Source organism: Eucalyptus grandis, chromosome 8, assembly GCF_016545825.1.
Source record: "Eucalyptus grandis isolate ANBG69807.140 chromosome 8, ASM1654582v1, whole genome shotgun sequence".
Lineage (NCBI taxonomy): Eukaryota > Viridiplantae > Streptophyta > Magnoliopsida > Myrtales > Myrtaceae > Eucalyptus > Eucalyptus grandis.
Genome location: NC_052619.1, coordinates 71,234,702 through 71,250,910, shown reverse-complemented (window position 1 = coordinate 71,250,910; position 16,209 = coordinate 71,234,702). Strand labels below are relative to the sequence as shown.

The 16,209-nt window shown below is 38.9% G+C and overlaps 2 protein-coding genes across 2 annotated transcripts; one reads left to right on the top strand and one right to left on the bottom strand.

The window, feature by feature from the left end:
- The first annotated feature begins 1,709 nt into the window (after positions 1-1,709).
- LOC120286566 (pentatricopeptide repeat-containing protein At1g60770-like) lies at positions 1,710-4,621 on the top strand. Its single transcript, XM_039298842.1, is given in 4 exon segments — positions 1,710-2,015; positions 2,983-3,190; positions 3,193-3,379; positions 3,381-4,621. Coding segments are annotated over 4 exon segments (1,467 nt in total). The 5' UTR covers positions 1,710-1,790; the 3' UTR covers positions 4,228-4,621.
- Positions 4,622-9,869: 5,248 nt separating this feature from the next.
- On the bottom strand, positions 9,870-15,929 carry LOC104414157. Its single transcript, XM_010025183.3, has 7 exons — positions 14,951-15,929; positions 14,645-14,731; positions 14,333-14,545; positions 13,327-13,491; positions 12,393-12,446; positions 12,151-12,297; positions 9,870-10,269 (listed from the first exon to the last, which is right to left on the bottom strand). The coding sequence occupies exons 1-7, from the start codon at positions 15,416-15,418 to the stop codon at positions 9,892-9,894; spliced, it is 1,512 nt and encodes a 503-aa protein (XP_010023485.2). The 5' UTR covers positions 15,419-15,929; the 3' UTR covers positions 9,870-9,891.
- Between the last annotated feature and the right edge of the window lie 280 nt (positions 15,930-16,209).

Genomic DNA, 16,209 nt, shown 5'->3' with positions numbered 1-16,209 from the left:
CTTGTGAGAAAACACCAACTTTAGGTCAATTCCTAATTCCGGCACAAACTATTTTTTGTTTCATAAAAAAGTATCAACTCTATATTGAGTTCCAATTTTAGCACCAATTTTCTTTTTTGATAAAAAAAAATGAAGTCCATAAACGTTTTCATTATAAATACTTAAAAGATTATATTAAAAACCCAAACAACTTAAGTTGAATAAACTTTTAAGCTTCATTGAAATTAAAGCTTTGCTTCTTGTTTTGGAAGGGAAAAGAGAAATTGCACCAGAAGATGAGAATATGAAGTCGCACTTCCAAGAGTGAGAAGGGAAGATGAATTTTCTTCTTCCTTTACTTATTTTAAAGAATAACTTCAACTCATGTTTATTGACAAGGGTTATATTAATCATATCTCTTTTATCACCACATTCGCTTTCTTAAGATTACTTTCATCACTGGACTCGCACAGCCTTGCATTCAAAGCCCATCCGTAGGAAGAGTTTTAAAAATCACAACCGATTACGTTTCAACCAATTCACCCCTTTCTTAGTTACTGCATCTGAGCCTTACACTTTCGTACGCAATAATTACTTAAGTATTGGCTAACATAAATGAAAAGCGGAGTAAATTTCACCATTCCAATTGTGAGACTCCCAAAAAGAAAAAAAAAAAAAGTCCACGTGCGATTCTTTCTTCTTGGTCAACGGCTTGACTTGACTGTCGATTCTAGGTCAACTCGAGCCAATTTTACGCGTTTTAGAAAAGAGTGCACCCGTACCTTTTCTTTCCGTGTGGGTTTGGGCAAGCACGCAGGCTCTAGTCCATTTTTGCTGAGACCCGTTTGTTTCACTTGAATCATTTATAAAAATAAATAAATAATATTTTTATCACATTCATGGAAAATGTTTATATATAAATGATTATCAATTAAAAATATTTCTTTCATTAATTAATTATTTCATGTGATATAAATGATTATTTTTTTTAAAAAAAATATTTTTCTAAATAATTAATTTTTCATGAAATAAATGAAACCCTAGATTTATTTTTAGTGGTGAAATTTGTGGACAAGCTACCAACAACAATGTATGTGGATTTACCGAATATTTGGATGTGGTGATTAGGAAGAAGGCGAAAAGTCAACGCTAATCACCTATAGAAAGGAACACAAAATAAATTTATTATGTATATAATTTAAGCTAGAACTAAGTAAATGTTCGGGGTTCCACTTTATCTTTCCGATTGCCATGTGGTGATAAACGTGGCAAAATTCCACCACTCGAACCACGTTCGACCAATAAGCATTAGCTTATTAATTTGTCATACCCAAATTTCATCCGCGTGGTAAGTTAGAATTTAAGCAATGTATGAAAGAGAAACATCTTCAACTACATCCTCATATGATACGATTTATTTCGAAATTTCATGTGTATTATTCACTAGTATAATCTTATGTCCAGATGATATAGTTGAGACCATTTAATTTATGTAATTCACAAATACTTGACAAAGTAATATTGAAAATATACAAAGTCCTCCCAAAATATATATATTTCCAATTGGAAAAATTACACTGAATATACATAAATGGGCCGATGACAAAACGAGCCTTCATTATCTCATCTAATGACCCGGCCCAGATCGAACCGGACCGGCCCAACCCATTCTCCCACTCTAGACTAGACCGGGCAGTCCGGAGGACAGCCTTCTCCTCCGTCGGCCTAGGGTTTATGGTTTTCTTTCCCCCGACACTCTGCGACGACCACCGCCATTTCTGCCGTGAAGCCCCGCCGACGAGCCGCCGGAGATGGCCCTGCAGCCTTTCGGCCGGACGAAGAGCGTCTCGAAGCGGTCGAAGAAGTACCTGGAGGAGGCCCTCTACCGGCGGCTGTTCAGGGATGGCAGCGCCGAGGTCAGCGTCCGTCAGCAGCTCAACCAGTTCCTCAAGAGCTCCAAGCGGGTCTACAAGTGGGAGGTGGGCGACACGCTCAAGAAGCTCCGAGGCCGCGGCCTGTATTACCCCGCTTTCAAGGTGATCGCTTGTTCCTCCGCGCGTGCGTGCCAGGTGTTTGTTGGTATGCGTCAACGGATGTGGAGAACTGTAAAGTGTCTGCATTTGTTTGGACCGGAATTGCTGCAAATTCTTGCAATGCGTGCGCTGTAGAGAATGCATAAATGTGATGTACTGTGCGTCCAGTAAATCCGTGATTTTTTATTTGTGGTATTCGCAAATTAGTGAAAGAAAAATGAGGATGCCAGAGCATTGGATCTTCCCGTTTCATTGCAAGTACTGGGTTCGTGTCGGCATGTCTTCTTGAAATCCCAGGTCTTGAGTTCGGTTGTTGGGGAAGTTCCTCCTAATTAATGTCATGAAGTTGCTTGTGCGTTGATCATGGAGTTGAATTTGGATGTAAAGGCAGACATGGTGTATTGAGGGTTGAGCATCTTGAGATTGTAGGGAAGTATGAACGGCTAAATTCCTTTATCCTCTCACAATTCACGTTGCTCTCAATTTGATTGTAGTTGTGTGTAGTGGTGTCTGGAAATGAACAGAGAGATTTTATCGTTAGAGGCTTGCATGGACTGTTGAAGCAGAGATATTTTGAAGTGTTACTATGCATCTTATTTTTCGCATTGAGCAGATGATGATAGAACTGAATTTTTTTTTCCTATCCAGATACAAGATCTGTGGGCTGCTTGATAATTATAGAAAATTGTGGGGTTTCAATACTTCTTTTAGTAGATTGATGTGAGGCAGAAACGACTAGCACTCATAAAGCAAAATGGAGAAAATAGAATATTGCACGTGTAATATGCTTCTGTCCATGCTGCTGCAAATTCCATTGATCTTTTGTCTTTCGATTCTTAACATCTTTTCCTTTCTTGGTTCTTACTACACCGATCTTTAAAAGAGAGGATCCATGTGTATCTGTGCTTTTTCATAAAAAAATTGTTAACAATTTTCTTGAATCTCAACATCACAAATTGTTTATCGACAGCTATCAGAGGCCATGGCTGATAGGGGCATGAACAGAACTGTGAGTGATCAAGCCATACATCTCGATTTGGTTGCCAAAGCTAAAGGAATTACAGCTGCAGAGAACTACTTCATAAATCTCCCTGAAGCATCAAAGAACCATCTTTCATATGGCGCCCTTTTGAATTGCTATTGTAAGGAACTCATGGTTGAAGAAGCTGAAGGTTTACTTGAAAGATGAAGGAACTCAACTTAGAGTTGAGCTCTATGCCTTACAACAGCATTATGACTCTTTACACTAGGACAGGTCAGCCTGAAAAGGTCCCTGCCATCATACAGGAGATGAAGTCCAGCCATATTATGCTAGATTCTTTTTCTTACAATATATGGATGAGGGCTCTTGCTGCAACAGTGACACTTCGGGGTTGAAAGGGTTGTCGAGGAGATGAAGCGGGATGGTCGAGTTGCTCCAGATTGGACGACATATAGCAACATAGCCTCGATATATGTGGACGCAGGCTTATTTGAGAAAGCCGAGAAGGCTCTTAAGGAATTGGAGAAGATAAATGCACGTAAAAATCTTTCAGCCTATCAGATCTTGATAACCTTGTATGGGAGAACGGGGAACCTGCTTGAAGTTTATCGAGTATGGCGTTCTTTGAGGCTGGCTTTCCCTAAAACTGCAAACATTAGCTATCTGAATATGATCCAAGCATTGGTCAAGTTGAAGGATTTACCAGGTGCTGAGAAGTGTTTCAAAGAATGGGAGTCTGGTTGCACTACTTATGATATGCGCATTGTGAATGTGTTGATTGGTGCATATGCTAAAGAAGGTTCCCTGGAAAAGGCTAAAGATCTCAGGGACAGGGCCCGTAGGACGAGAGGGCCAAGCCTAATGCAAAAAACATGGGAAATCTTTTTAGATTATTATTTGCAAAATGGGGATGTAAAATTAGCTGCAGAATGTGTCGATAATGCGATATCCACAGGCCGAGGAGATGGCAGAAAGTGGGTCCCATCACCTGAAACTGTCAGGACTATGATGGGGCATTTCGAGCAACAGAAGGATGTTGATGGTGCTGAAGGTTTTCTAGAGATTTTGAAGAAGACAGAAGATCCATTAGAAGTTACTGTGTTTGAATCATTGATTAGAACTTATGTTGCCGTTGGAAGGAAAGAACCCACGATGCGCCGGTGGTTAAAGATGGAAAATGTGGAATTGAGTGAAGTGGCCACCAAGCTGCTGGATAAGATATGTGATGAGTGATTCAGACTATGTTGATGCATCTGGATGGTCTTTACCTCTTTTCTTTTTGTTGTGACACAAAATTGTTCCCTTCCTGATTCAACTCAATTGGAAATTCCATCAAACAAAACTGTGCTAATGTTCTGCTTCCAATCATTTCCAAAGAAACTTCCGAAGGCTACATTCGAATGGGCTATTTTAATAAATCCCAATGTTTAGATGATATGGGAGATGGAGCATTTTTCTGCCTCTAGATTCTGGAGAATGCTTAAAGTTGCAGAAATGTTTCTTTTTACCGATGGGAGTTTTTAGTGCATGAATTCTCGAGTTATCATGTACATTTAATTCAGGTATGTTGGTTTTGTCTCCATTTTGGTCACATTTTTATTAATGATACTTTTCGCTTTTTGTTTTATATGGTTGACTGTGGGTAATAGAGGGGGCAATTTCCACATCTTACTTATTCTTTGTGTCTTTGCCATTGACATGGGAATGTAAACTGATCTTAATAATGATGGTACAATAAGGGAAACATACTACGGAGAAGATAACTAATGTTACCCAAGGTCATTAGAAGCTTCATTTTTTGTGGTGCTCTCAGATTGGGTCATTCCCTCTCTGTTATCGAGGTTATGTTTTGTGATCTATGTTCTGGTAATGTCAATGGTAGAAAGTATTTCTATAATGCGGGCTGACATTAATAGTATAATATCTTTAATTTGTGAAAAAATAGGTTGTTCTAGAGTAGCTATAATGTATGAGACAATGTATGAATGATAGCTCAAGTACAGCTACGCGATCAAATAATATCAGCTTTGCACATCTCAGTTTGGTAATAGTCTGGTTGGATGGTTGGTGTAGGTCGGTATTTATTAAAATCTGTGATGGATGGGCCTGTCAGTGTACTCTCTATATAGGCTATGATCCCCTCTCCAATTCTCATTTTTAAAGCTTATATTTTATCCATCAAAGGTATCAAAGGAAAGAGAAGGAGAGTAGGACTTAGTCGCGTGGTTACTCGTCTCAAAGTACTTAAACACCGCGAATCAACTAGCACGACTCAATAAGGTATGTAATTCAAAATAATATTTTAGGTGCTCTAATCTATGTATGGAACTTGGATTGTTGAGTTTCTAATTACGTATGAGAAAATAAAGCGAACCAAGATCCATATATAGATTCGGAACAAATCGATATTGACCTCCCTGGTTGAGTAGTTTAATCAATTCACTATCTTTGATTCGTGTGGGACGAACAGGCACGAGACTTGGTCTGCCTCACCTTATCTTTTAGATGGCTTTGATAAATAAATCGTAACTGTTTAGAATGAGGAATGAAGATTAAGCTGCAGCCTACTTCAGAATGTATTCTAATTGGCGTATCCATTGTAGATGACTATTGGAATACATGCCTACACTAACTGGTCCCGAATGAGATGTTTCGATAGCATCACCAAACTTTGGCTATAAGGCATCATGTCATGTAGCTCGCGTAACGCATTTGTCTCTTGCTATTTTTCTTCTGGCCTGTCGTGTCTGGACTTGAAAATAGCTAGAAACGTGTCTGATTTTCCAAGCTGCGAGCAACAAATCTTGCGAGTGAGAGCATTGAAAGAACTCAACCTCATGTCTGAATCATGGAGAACTTTTTTCAACCAACTTTTACAAGATCTTATGAAATTGTCTACAGATAATTCATATGAATCGGGAATATGTATAGGCTGAACTCAGAAATCTATAGACATTTCTTTCACAAGATGTCAGATTCAACTAATCTTAGCTCCCAAACTTGTCCATGCACCAAAAATAAAAGGGGAAATGAATTTTGACGGTCGAGTATTTTTACTAACCAAGTATGAGATTTGACCATTTCAATAAATGTTTACTGTATTTCTTAGCAGTGTTCTTGAGGCTCCTGTTGTGAGGCTCTTGTTGTGCCTTTTTAAACATGTTACGAATCGATCAATGTCCTTAAAACAGCGACAAAATCAATGTTGATTAAGTCCTCGTTGCTCTTGGATTTCTTGTGCTTTTCTTTGGTGCATTTTTTCCTTTGATCAATCCCCTGTTCCAACGGTAGGGGCTGTTATTGGTATTAAATGTCTGAAAAGTAGGATCCATCGACAATCCATGTGTCATGCAGGTACATGAACAGATGTTCTTTCGGACCCATTGACCGGATCATCCGTGAATCTGATTTAGGAGCTATAAATCTTTGACTGGTAAGGAGAAAGGAAAACGTGTCTAGTGAAGTTAGTACTTAGTAGTCTACGAATCGCTGGCAATGTCAGATCTGGGCGGGCTCCAAATTTCCGTGATGGTTGGTGGGTGTTTGGTGGGAGCTCAATTGAAAGAGCAGCAGAGGGCAAGCAGTGTGGATCCATTGCCAACTATTCTCAACTTCGATTCTTCTGCTTCTTCTTCTCTCTCTCTGTTTTTTTTTTTTTTTTTTTAAATTATCTATGGACACAATTTTTGGCTGCCGTTAGAAACCAGTCTTCGTAGCTTGCTTTGGTCTTTGTTATTATGCCAAACCGAAGTTGCTCGCGGCTAGTTCAATCTGGATTGAGACCGAACCTAATTGAACCATGCTCCCCTACACGTTTATGATGTTCTACTAATACATGGATTAGACTGATAAACGTCTCAACTATTGGTTCCAAATTGCAATCCTGTGTTTTACATTTTCGATAAGAGATTGTACAAGGAAATTGCGTATTCTTGTTTCTATTCCAAATCTCTTTCCGGGAACAAATTTATTTTCGAAAATAAAAAAAAATTACCAAACGTGTTTCTTTTCTATTTTTGTTCCGGAAAACAAAAAAACATAAATACGTTCCTAGGATTATTACCAAATGCACCCTAAGTGTATCTTTTCAAACTTTTGGTACTGAAGTATCTACCCGTGCTTACTTTTGACACTTGTATATTTTAGCCGATAGAAATGTAATTAGTTCTTGAAAGAGAATTTTCATCACAACAACTCCTGTTCATGTAAGCGAAAGACTACATGACATTTCACATAATCAAAAGTTGGGTAGATCTCGACGTATTCAACTTTGTATAAGCATCCCCTTGAAAAATTGCAACATAATGATTCTTTTTAAGGATCACCCCCATCGGCGAATTGCACCAACCATCTCAAATCCTCAGTCCCTCCATCTCCCCACACCGGCCACCAGTGGAACAGCCGCATGCCACCATTGCCAACCACTGATTATAGTTGACCTCTCTTCCCCCCAACACACAGTTAGTCTCTGTCTCTTTCCTTCCGGACCTCCGATTTCAGAATGCCGTTGCCATTTTGATCCAGCGGGCAGTATAACCTAGGGGTAAGCATAGTCTAGGTGGTAGTTCCCACCCACTAAAGACCGATTCCAAAAATTTGGTACCGGTTCCTAATCCCTGCAAAATTGCATTTATTAATTAATATCATGGTGATCTAGTTTCTATTTAGAACACCAAAGCTTGTGCGACTTTATATTTGGCTTGCATTGCGAGCCATGGCTTTTGATTAAGAAATGAAAATTATAGGGCAGAGTAAATAGAAAATACTTGTTAACTAAAAATTTAATTTTTTCGAAATACCGGAACCATGTGGAGAATTAGACTTCATTTCCACGTAAGTTAAAACATTAATCACTCAATCCATCTATTTTCAATGTCAACGTAATTTAATCATGTGAATAGTTAAGAAGAGACCTAATTATACTTTTAAAATGAGCCGTTGGCTCTTAATTTCGTATGATGACAACAACGCATTGTAAGATTTATGGATATCTCCAAGCAATTCTCTCATTTCTCTTCATTTATTTGTTTTGTTTTAGTTGAGAAAGCAAATAAATGGATTATTAAAATGAAAAAAAAAGTAGGGAGTTAATCCTATTATACACTAAGAGATCAAATTAGTCAACAATATCCAATAATTATAAATATACATATATGTATATATATTTGGTTGAAAAATTACAAAATAACTAAGTGATTGAGATGAAAATTCTTTATATATATATATTCGGTCTGGATGGATGGATGGGCGGACGGGTCCATGTCTAGAACTAGGAACTGGACCAATATTCACCGACCCTACGAAATTGGAATTGAGAAACCGGACTTGCCCTCATGGAAACCGTTAGTAATGGTTTGGTTTTGGGCGGTTTGGGGGTTCCCGATTCTTTTGCACACCCCAAGCACAACCTATAAATAAGTCGAGGTGAATAGTTGGTGGTTGCAATGGATGGTGCTAAGATCACGGTGGTGGCTATGACAGTAGTGTAATTGTGACCTTGACAAACTGATTGGTCTAAGGAGTGGGGGTAGAGAGAGGCTTTGCTTAGTTATTTTATGGGGTATATTTTTCTCCAACCATTCTATTTAGTAAGTTACAATTCATAGATATTGTCCACATGTTCACCACTTGTGACCTCCCATTGAAACAAATTGGTTGGAAAAAGTTTTCTCCAATGGGTTTAGTTATCCCGGCCACATGTCATACTTTCAACGAACGATTTATCTAGAGTTCTTAATTTGTCTAGAGTTCAATAGGCTCATAACTATTCAACTTCTTATCATGTCATTACGGATGCTATCCAATGAACGAAGCATCATATTTTCACTCCATTTTTTAGAATCACACAAACTGCAAACACACATAAAGAATGCTTACATTAGATAGAACTCCATTATCTCATAAGCTAACGATTGGCTTTCTTCATTTTCTTTAGGAGCAATCCTCGACTCTTGTGCCCGCCATGAACACAAATGCATGCGCAATCGCGGGTCATCTCTCTCTCTCTCTCTTCGGGCTTCGGTCAATGTCCAAGGTCTTGGAAACTCAAACGCTGTATTAATCGAATTTTGTGCGCTTTGCATGGGCTAACGTCTCTCCCTGCCAATTTCTTATTCGCTTCGAAGACTCCCATCTCCGTACGGAATACATCGTTAACGCAACGACGTAGTGCTGAAGCAACCTTAGTTGTCAAACTGCTCGTCAACTCAATAAATTCTCTCCACGTGCATTTCAAAAACAAATTGGAAAATTTGTCTTGGGGCACGATTTGAGGAAAATTAGACAAATATTTTTTAATTTTTGATCGTCTCAAGGTGAGACTAATCATGGTTGTTCCCCAAGACGTGCTTCTTCATGGATGATTCGCTGGCCCCACGCCATAATCACATTTTGGCATTTTCATATATACTTGGACTTGGATTTATAATTTTTTCATGAACATCTTCTACGGTCCGTTGAAGTTGGCTTAAAGTATACATTTTTATATTTTAGGTTTTGTATTTGAATTTTGATATTTTAGATGCCTGGTATGTATGTTTAAGATTATTTGTGTCGATTTTTCCTTTACGTATTCATGAAACATCACATATCGTGGAGAAAGAGAAACCCTCACAAAATGACGTTATATTTGCTACTTTCTTTACCAAATATACATTGGCAGCCCCTTAAAAGTGGTGTAGCTAGATGACCCGTTAGTTGAAATGTTAAAATTTTAAGATAAAAAAAAGATTCATTCATTTTAATGATCTCGAGACGAGAAACAAAACCACCCCCAATGAGAAAAAAAAAATTATACATATATTTGAGAAAAAAATAGCTGAAATTACAAACGAGAAAAGAAAAAAGAATTAATTCCCACCCTTTTTCTTCTTTGATTTTACCTACAACCCCAACTTTTTAGGGACACCTCACATTCCTTCCTGGTCCTCCATAGTAGAAATAGTTCCCCCAAACTCTATTAATCCCTCCTTGTATGTCGTAGCAATTCGGGTGATCCGCTAAGACCCGGAGGTTTTGCAAAGGAATGAGGTTGTTGTCCCAATCCACTACTTGCAAATTCCGAAAATAGGAGGCTTTTCCGAACCCTTCGCCGGCAAAATGCCCGCTCCCCATCTGGGTGCTCGTGTGGAAGCCTGAGGGCCTCGAGTTCACGATCTCCCCGCCGAACTGTACCATGCTTGCGTGGTCCCTGAGGTGGGTGAACAGGACCGATGGCCAGTACCCGACCAGGACGCCTGAACCGAATTCGAGCCACCAATTCCCGTGCTTTGGATCCTACACAGGGTAAGAAAGAAGGACGATGTGAGTACTTGATGTCTAAGGCAATCAACCTCACGTCCACCGAACTCCCTTTTCATGGAGACATTTCAATGGATTGGGTGAAGACATCGTTATTTCAAGTGGGTCTCATCAACTTTTGCAAACCCACTAAATTTAACAAATATATAAAACTTTAGTGCATGCACTCAGTCCGCGTAATAATTTCTTTATTTCATGTGCCCTATTGCATACAAATGAATCAATGCACATGAAGGGAAGTCCAAGTGCACTGTGGTCCATTGGATCCACTTAAAACAAGTCAGAAATGTCTTTATTTACTTTCCTGTCAAAACAAAGATGTTATTCTTTTCTTTTTCAAGGCAAAACCATAGAAAAATTCACTCATTACTTCAAATGATTTTAATTATATGGAATTTCTATTTTTAAAGATTAGAGATGTTGTTTTGTTTAAAAATCAAGAGTAAAAAGAGAAGAAGAAGACTATAATAAAACAAAAGATCCTTGCGATCACACTAAAAAAATTGATTGTTTTCCCATCCTCATATCAATTTGGTAGATGACTATACGGTATTTAATTTTGAAGACATTATTTGAAACACTTGCTTTCGGACTTATGCTTGTCGAATAAATTGTGAGAATCCCATGTGACCATACTTCATCACAAGTTTGAGAATAAAGCCACATTTTCCTCAAATTTAATCTCTGCAGAGACTTATCAAATTTCAAACTTGACTTGAAAGTACTGAAAATTTCCATTTTCCAGATTCGGTATCAAAGCGAGCAAAAGTATTTAAAGGAAATAGATAGAGGAAAAAGTGGGGAGAATCTTGGAGCACAAAGCAACAAGGCAATCACAGTCATTGTTCCAAGTTCCCAGTGCACGCGTGAATATGCATTTCAAAGCTGTAGCCATCTGTAGGGCGACCATCGATTTTATTTTATTTATTTAATTTTAAAGGATAATTTTTACCCCCTCTTTTTCTTTTTTCTTTTTCCAACCTAAATTCAACACCTTTTGAAGCCTCTAAAACGACTTCTTTTCATGTCTGATTAAGGCAAATGATATTGACATGAGATGGTCCAAGTTTTTTCTTAGCTTCCAAGATCGACAACTTCTGTCCGTTGTCAGTCCTGAAGGTGGGCCCCCTATAAATCTCCACCGTCAGATCATGGTGGGTTCGATGCTACGTTTAAGGATGAAGGCCCTCTTTAGGTTGTCTGCTTGTTACAGCCGGGTGATGCAAGCATTGCCAAATAACGGTAAAACTGCTAGTAGGTTTAACAATTCAAGTTCTCTCTGGTGTTTCCCTCTGAAAACATAGCCCTCCCCCACCCTAAAGTTAGTAATGCTTGGTTGTTTGTACAGCTCCATTTTAAGTTTATCATCTCAGAAGCAAAAATATTGCCCTCAGTATTGGTATATTCTGATAATTGGTATTTTGGTGGCTAATTAACAGAGGTAATACTGACCAAAAAAAAAAAAAGAGGTAATAAACTGTTGCAATTCAACATGTGATTTCACATAAATAACATGCACAAGCCACTTAATTTTGAGGATCGGATGACATCTAAGATGCCGGTCATGAGACCATCTTACATCACTTCCAGCATAAAGAAAATTCTAAATTAAAAGTAGTTTCATTTATTGTGAAGCAGAAAGTAGTTTTTTCTCCATTATGAATAGAATTAGTTTTCTTCTACTTTTGGCAACAAGAATGACATCTTTTTCATTAATTTTTTAGTAGCTTTTGGATGATGGGTGATTCATAAAATCATGCGAACATGTATGCATAGGCTTGGACTTTGAATCCATAATATCCTCTCTCTTTTTTTCTAATTAACCAGAAAAAGTAGAGCTCTAAATTTAATTATTACCTTCCAAACCATCAAGCTTATGTCAAATTGACCACCATTGTAGGAGGATGTGGGAGAAATTGCCGCCCCAATTGCAATCCTAGTGTTGGTCTGGACAAATCCTGAGCACAACAAGTTGTAACACCCCGTTGCTTGGTAGGCATCCGTCTGCAAGCAATCAAAGTTGCAAAAATATTAATCTCATGATTTTAGGAAAATATTTGTGTAGGAAAGTATTTTTTATTTTTATTTTTGTTACTTACTGTCCAATAAGTGAAGAACCTCGGATAGCTGTCCCCATACAATTCTGGACTAATCTGAAGAAAATAAAAGTAAATATTTATTCTCTAATCAGTAACCCCGTCCGACACAAACTGAAAACATGGTGGAAAAGACTAAGCAACAATGTCAACCAGCCATTAATGCAATCAGTTGGGAAACTAAGTTTGGTCATTAATGTGCTTATATTATATAAGTCAGTGACTTGCCAACTACACAATAATTGCATGCCGGAATAAATTGACCCCAGAAACATAAGATTTTCAATGATTTTTGCTGAACATAGACATAAATCTCTTGCTTCTTGGATTGGACCATCCAATTTTGACAACCCTTTACTTTCCTTAATTTCCCCAGCCTTGGCAGAAGCAGATAATATTCTAGTTTCTATTTCAAGTTTTTGTCACTTTGTTGTAAAACAAATTAGTATGTATTTTAGATTAGTTAGCATAAATGAAGTCGGGACTATCCCCTACCAAAAAAGAAAGAAAGCAAAGAACATGATTAAAGAACCCATAAATTTTAATTGGTATAAAACCAACTTGTGGGGAAAAAAATTCAAAATCTTCCAACTCATAATTAGCCAAACATTAAGAGCAAATTTCCATTTATGAAAAGAAAAATAATTTAAAATGTTTCAATTGGTATCTCAGCATTTCTTAACCAAGAGATGGGCTTGACCTGAACCTAAAATAAACTACTCATCCGTGACACAAGGGCCACTCACAAATCGAGAAATGCATGTGAAAATCCAGTTGTTTTCCCTAACATGTTGGAAATTATGAATTGAAACCCTAAGAGGGGCGAGACTAAGTGGACCGGTCAATGCTTATTATCTATTAGGAAATGTATAACAAAAAAAAACGAAACTTTTATTAGGGTAAAAAAGAGAGGAAGAGGAAAAAGATAAAAGCGTACCTGCCAGCCAGCTTCAATGGTGTTAAGGTCATCGCCAAAAGAGCCAGAGATGACCCACAACTGGGAGAGGCTGAATTCATATTGATTAGCCACTTTTGGCGCCCACACACTTATGCTTGCTTTGGCTCCATAGTATTGATCTCCACTCACATACCCTACCGCATGCTGCACAATAAATAAATAAATAAATAAATCAACATAATAGAATAAGAATATAAGTTATAATATAAATTTATTAGAATAAAAGGAGGCAACTATTTTCACGATCCTAAATTGAAATTGAATTCCAATGACTGCCTTACGAAGAAATTGTAATAGTCCCAACTACACTTGTCGTGACTTTGGGAGACTGGAACATATGGAGGAAAAAGAGAGAATAATCTATGGAGGAATTTCTAAATTTGATAAACATTGGGTTGGTGAATCCGGTTAGGCTCGATCGAGTTCAAAACTGGTACCAAATATTTTTCTTCTTTTTTTAAAAAAATAAACAAAATGAAAAGATATTTTGGGTACAAAGTGAATGAATATGTTTTTGCTTGCTTGATAATAAATAGCCCGCAAAATTTGGAGGAAAGCGCAAGCAAACATAATGTCAAAGTTAAAGACCACAGTCCGAAAGGTACAAGCCGAAAATAAAAAGCAGTTTCCTGTCTTCATGCTCTAACTTTTTCTCGAACCTGAATTTGACCAACTAAAGAAAATGAAAAAAAAAAATGAAAAGAAAAGAGAAGAAAGGAACAAGAAGCAGAGAGACTGAACATCAACATAAGGAAGAAGGGAACAAAGAGACAATTATGTCTGAATTTTTGCCTTTACCTTTGAGGCAAAAATAGGCAAAGAGACTTGTTTTCAGATATAAAATTTAATTAAACTTAGATGACAATAATTTTTAACTCGGAATGAATGATTATGATTTCTCTTAAATTACTAAGAAGATAAAGAAAAATGCTTGAGATGTATACTAATCTCTGCTCAACTTCAATGGCAAAGTCTCTCCTCTTACCTCATGTCCAGTGCTTGAAGTGTCTCTCCTGACATGTCTTCTCATTTTCATCCCAAAACTCTGAACTGAAGAAGCCCTCGACACGTCTGCTTCGCTTGTCCTCCGTATTGGCACCGTCCCTTCCGGGCATGCCTCGCCCGACATGCTCCATAGCTGGAACGTCTCAGCGGCTGCGGCGGTTGAATGATGCCCGTTCGGCCTCTCCGGTGGATCCTGAGAATTTCGCCAAAAAAGGAAAGGGTAAAAATCAGGGGCTCCAAAAAGTCATGTAATTGATTTTCTTGTCCAAGGTCAAAGAAACTGGGGTGATACCAATGGCTTTTGTCCCTTCAATAGAGGATGATCAAAGGCTGGTTGCCGGTGAGATAGAACACAGTCTATTATATCTCCATCAGGACTCTGCAAATAAGAAAAAAAAAAAAAAACAGAAACAGAGAGACAAGAATGAGGAGAGTTTAGCAGATAAAATTAGTTACGTGATTAGTGCAGCATGTGATTGATGGATTATTTTCTTTTCTCATGATGATGTGGACAGTTTGGTGTCCAAGGTCTCTAAAAACAGAGCAAATTCAGGGGAATAAAGCAAAAGCAAAAGCAAAAAGAGAAAGGCGGGTTTGCCTGAATTGTTTTGATGGGAGGCTTGTTGATGTCCCTGAGACGAGCCCTTATCATCTTCAGCTTCTGCAGCTCGTCCCCGGGCCGGAAAGTCCGGTTAGTCCGGTTGGTCCGGTTCGCGGTGCGGAAGGCGGCGGCGGTTTCCAACGAACGAGCGTGACAAAAGAAGGGAGAAGGGACGAGGAGGAAGAGCACAAAAATGGGAATGATTGAGGACGGCGAGAGGGAGATCTTGGAGGAGGAGGAGGAGGAGGAACGCCAACGACAACAGCTACAAGAAGAGCCACTCGTGCTACAATCCATGACGGCCTCTGAGAAGCTTCCTGCCGGGGGTCCTGTCGTTTCTCTCTTCGTCCACACCCGGTCGCGCTCGTCTGTGCGCAGCAACATTGGCCTTGTCCTCTTGCGCCCGTCCTGATTTCCGCTGCCGCCGAGAGATTGCACGCCCCCCACCATATTCACCCAACACATCGCGACCCTTCTAAGGAACTTCGATTCAAGCCCCTCTCCCGCTCTCTTTCTCCCTCTCTCTCTGCATCGCCATTTCCAAGGCCTTTTCTCTCTCTGTCTTCGGGGGCTGCTTCTATTCCAATTCCGCCTCGGGTTTTTAACGCCTGGCACACCTCGAACCTCCAGGCAGGAGAGGAGGAGCTGCTGATTCCGCGCTTATTAAATTCCCAAAAAGCCGACGAGGAACGAGGGACAGGGATAGAATAGAAAATCTGAGTCCGGGCTTCTCAAAGCTCTGCCCATGTGGGCGTGGCGAGATAAATAAATCTGGGTACTGATGAAATCATGCCAAGACGTGCAAGATTAACAAAAAAAATAAGCAGAAAAATTCGAGAGAGAGAGAGAGAGAGAGGGAGAGGGAGAGAGGGGGTGGTGTTTCCGGTTTTCAATACGGGCAGGGGAGTGGAAGAAAACTTTACGAAGCTTTAAATGGCGTGGAGGATCGCAGGGGTAGGGATGGGAAAAGGGTTTGTGTTTATATTCTTTACTTTGGTGGATCGAAGGACAGGATTGGAAGGAAGGATTTGAGATGCAAAATGAATGATTCTTCAAGTGGGTGGGGGGTTGTGTCTTCCAAGTTCTCTTTGCTTTGGGTGGGGTTCTCTTTCTCACTTCCCTAGATGTTCTTCCCCTCTCCTCTCCTTCTTTTTCCCTTAAAAGAAAATCTAAGTATTTCGCTTCCTAGATATGCTATTTTTTTTAATTGAAATTAGTATCACAAAAACCTTCAAATTGTTTATCTGTAATAAATC

Bases quoted from the DNA above. Each gene is read 5' to 3' on its own strand.
- LOC104414157 (XM_010025183.3), bottom strand. From the start codon at position 15,418: ATGTGTTGGGTGAATATGGTGGGGGGCGTGCAATCTCTCGGCGGCAGC. The intron at 14,546-14,644 runs GTATCACCCCAG...CGAAATTCTCAG, and splicing joins TGAAGGGACAAAAGCCATTG to GATCCACCGGAGAGGCCGAA. The intron at 10,270-12,150 runs GTAATAATTAAA...TACCCTGTGTAG, and splicing joins TAAGCTTGATGGTTTGGAAG to GATCCAAAGCACGGGAATTG.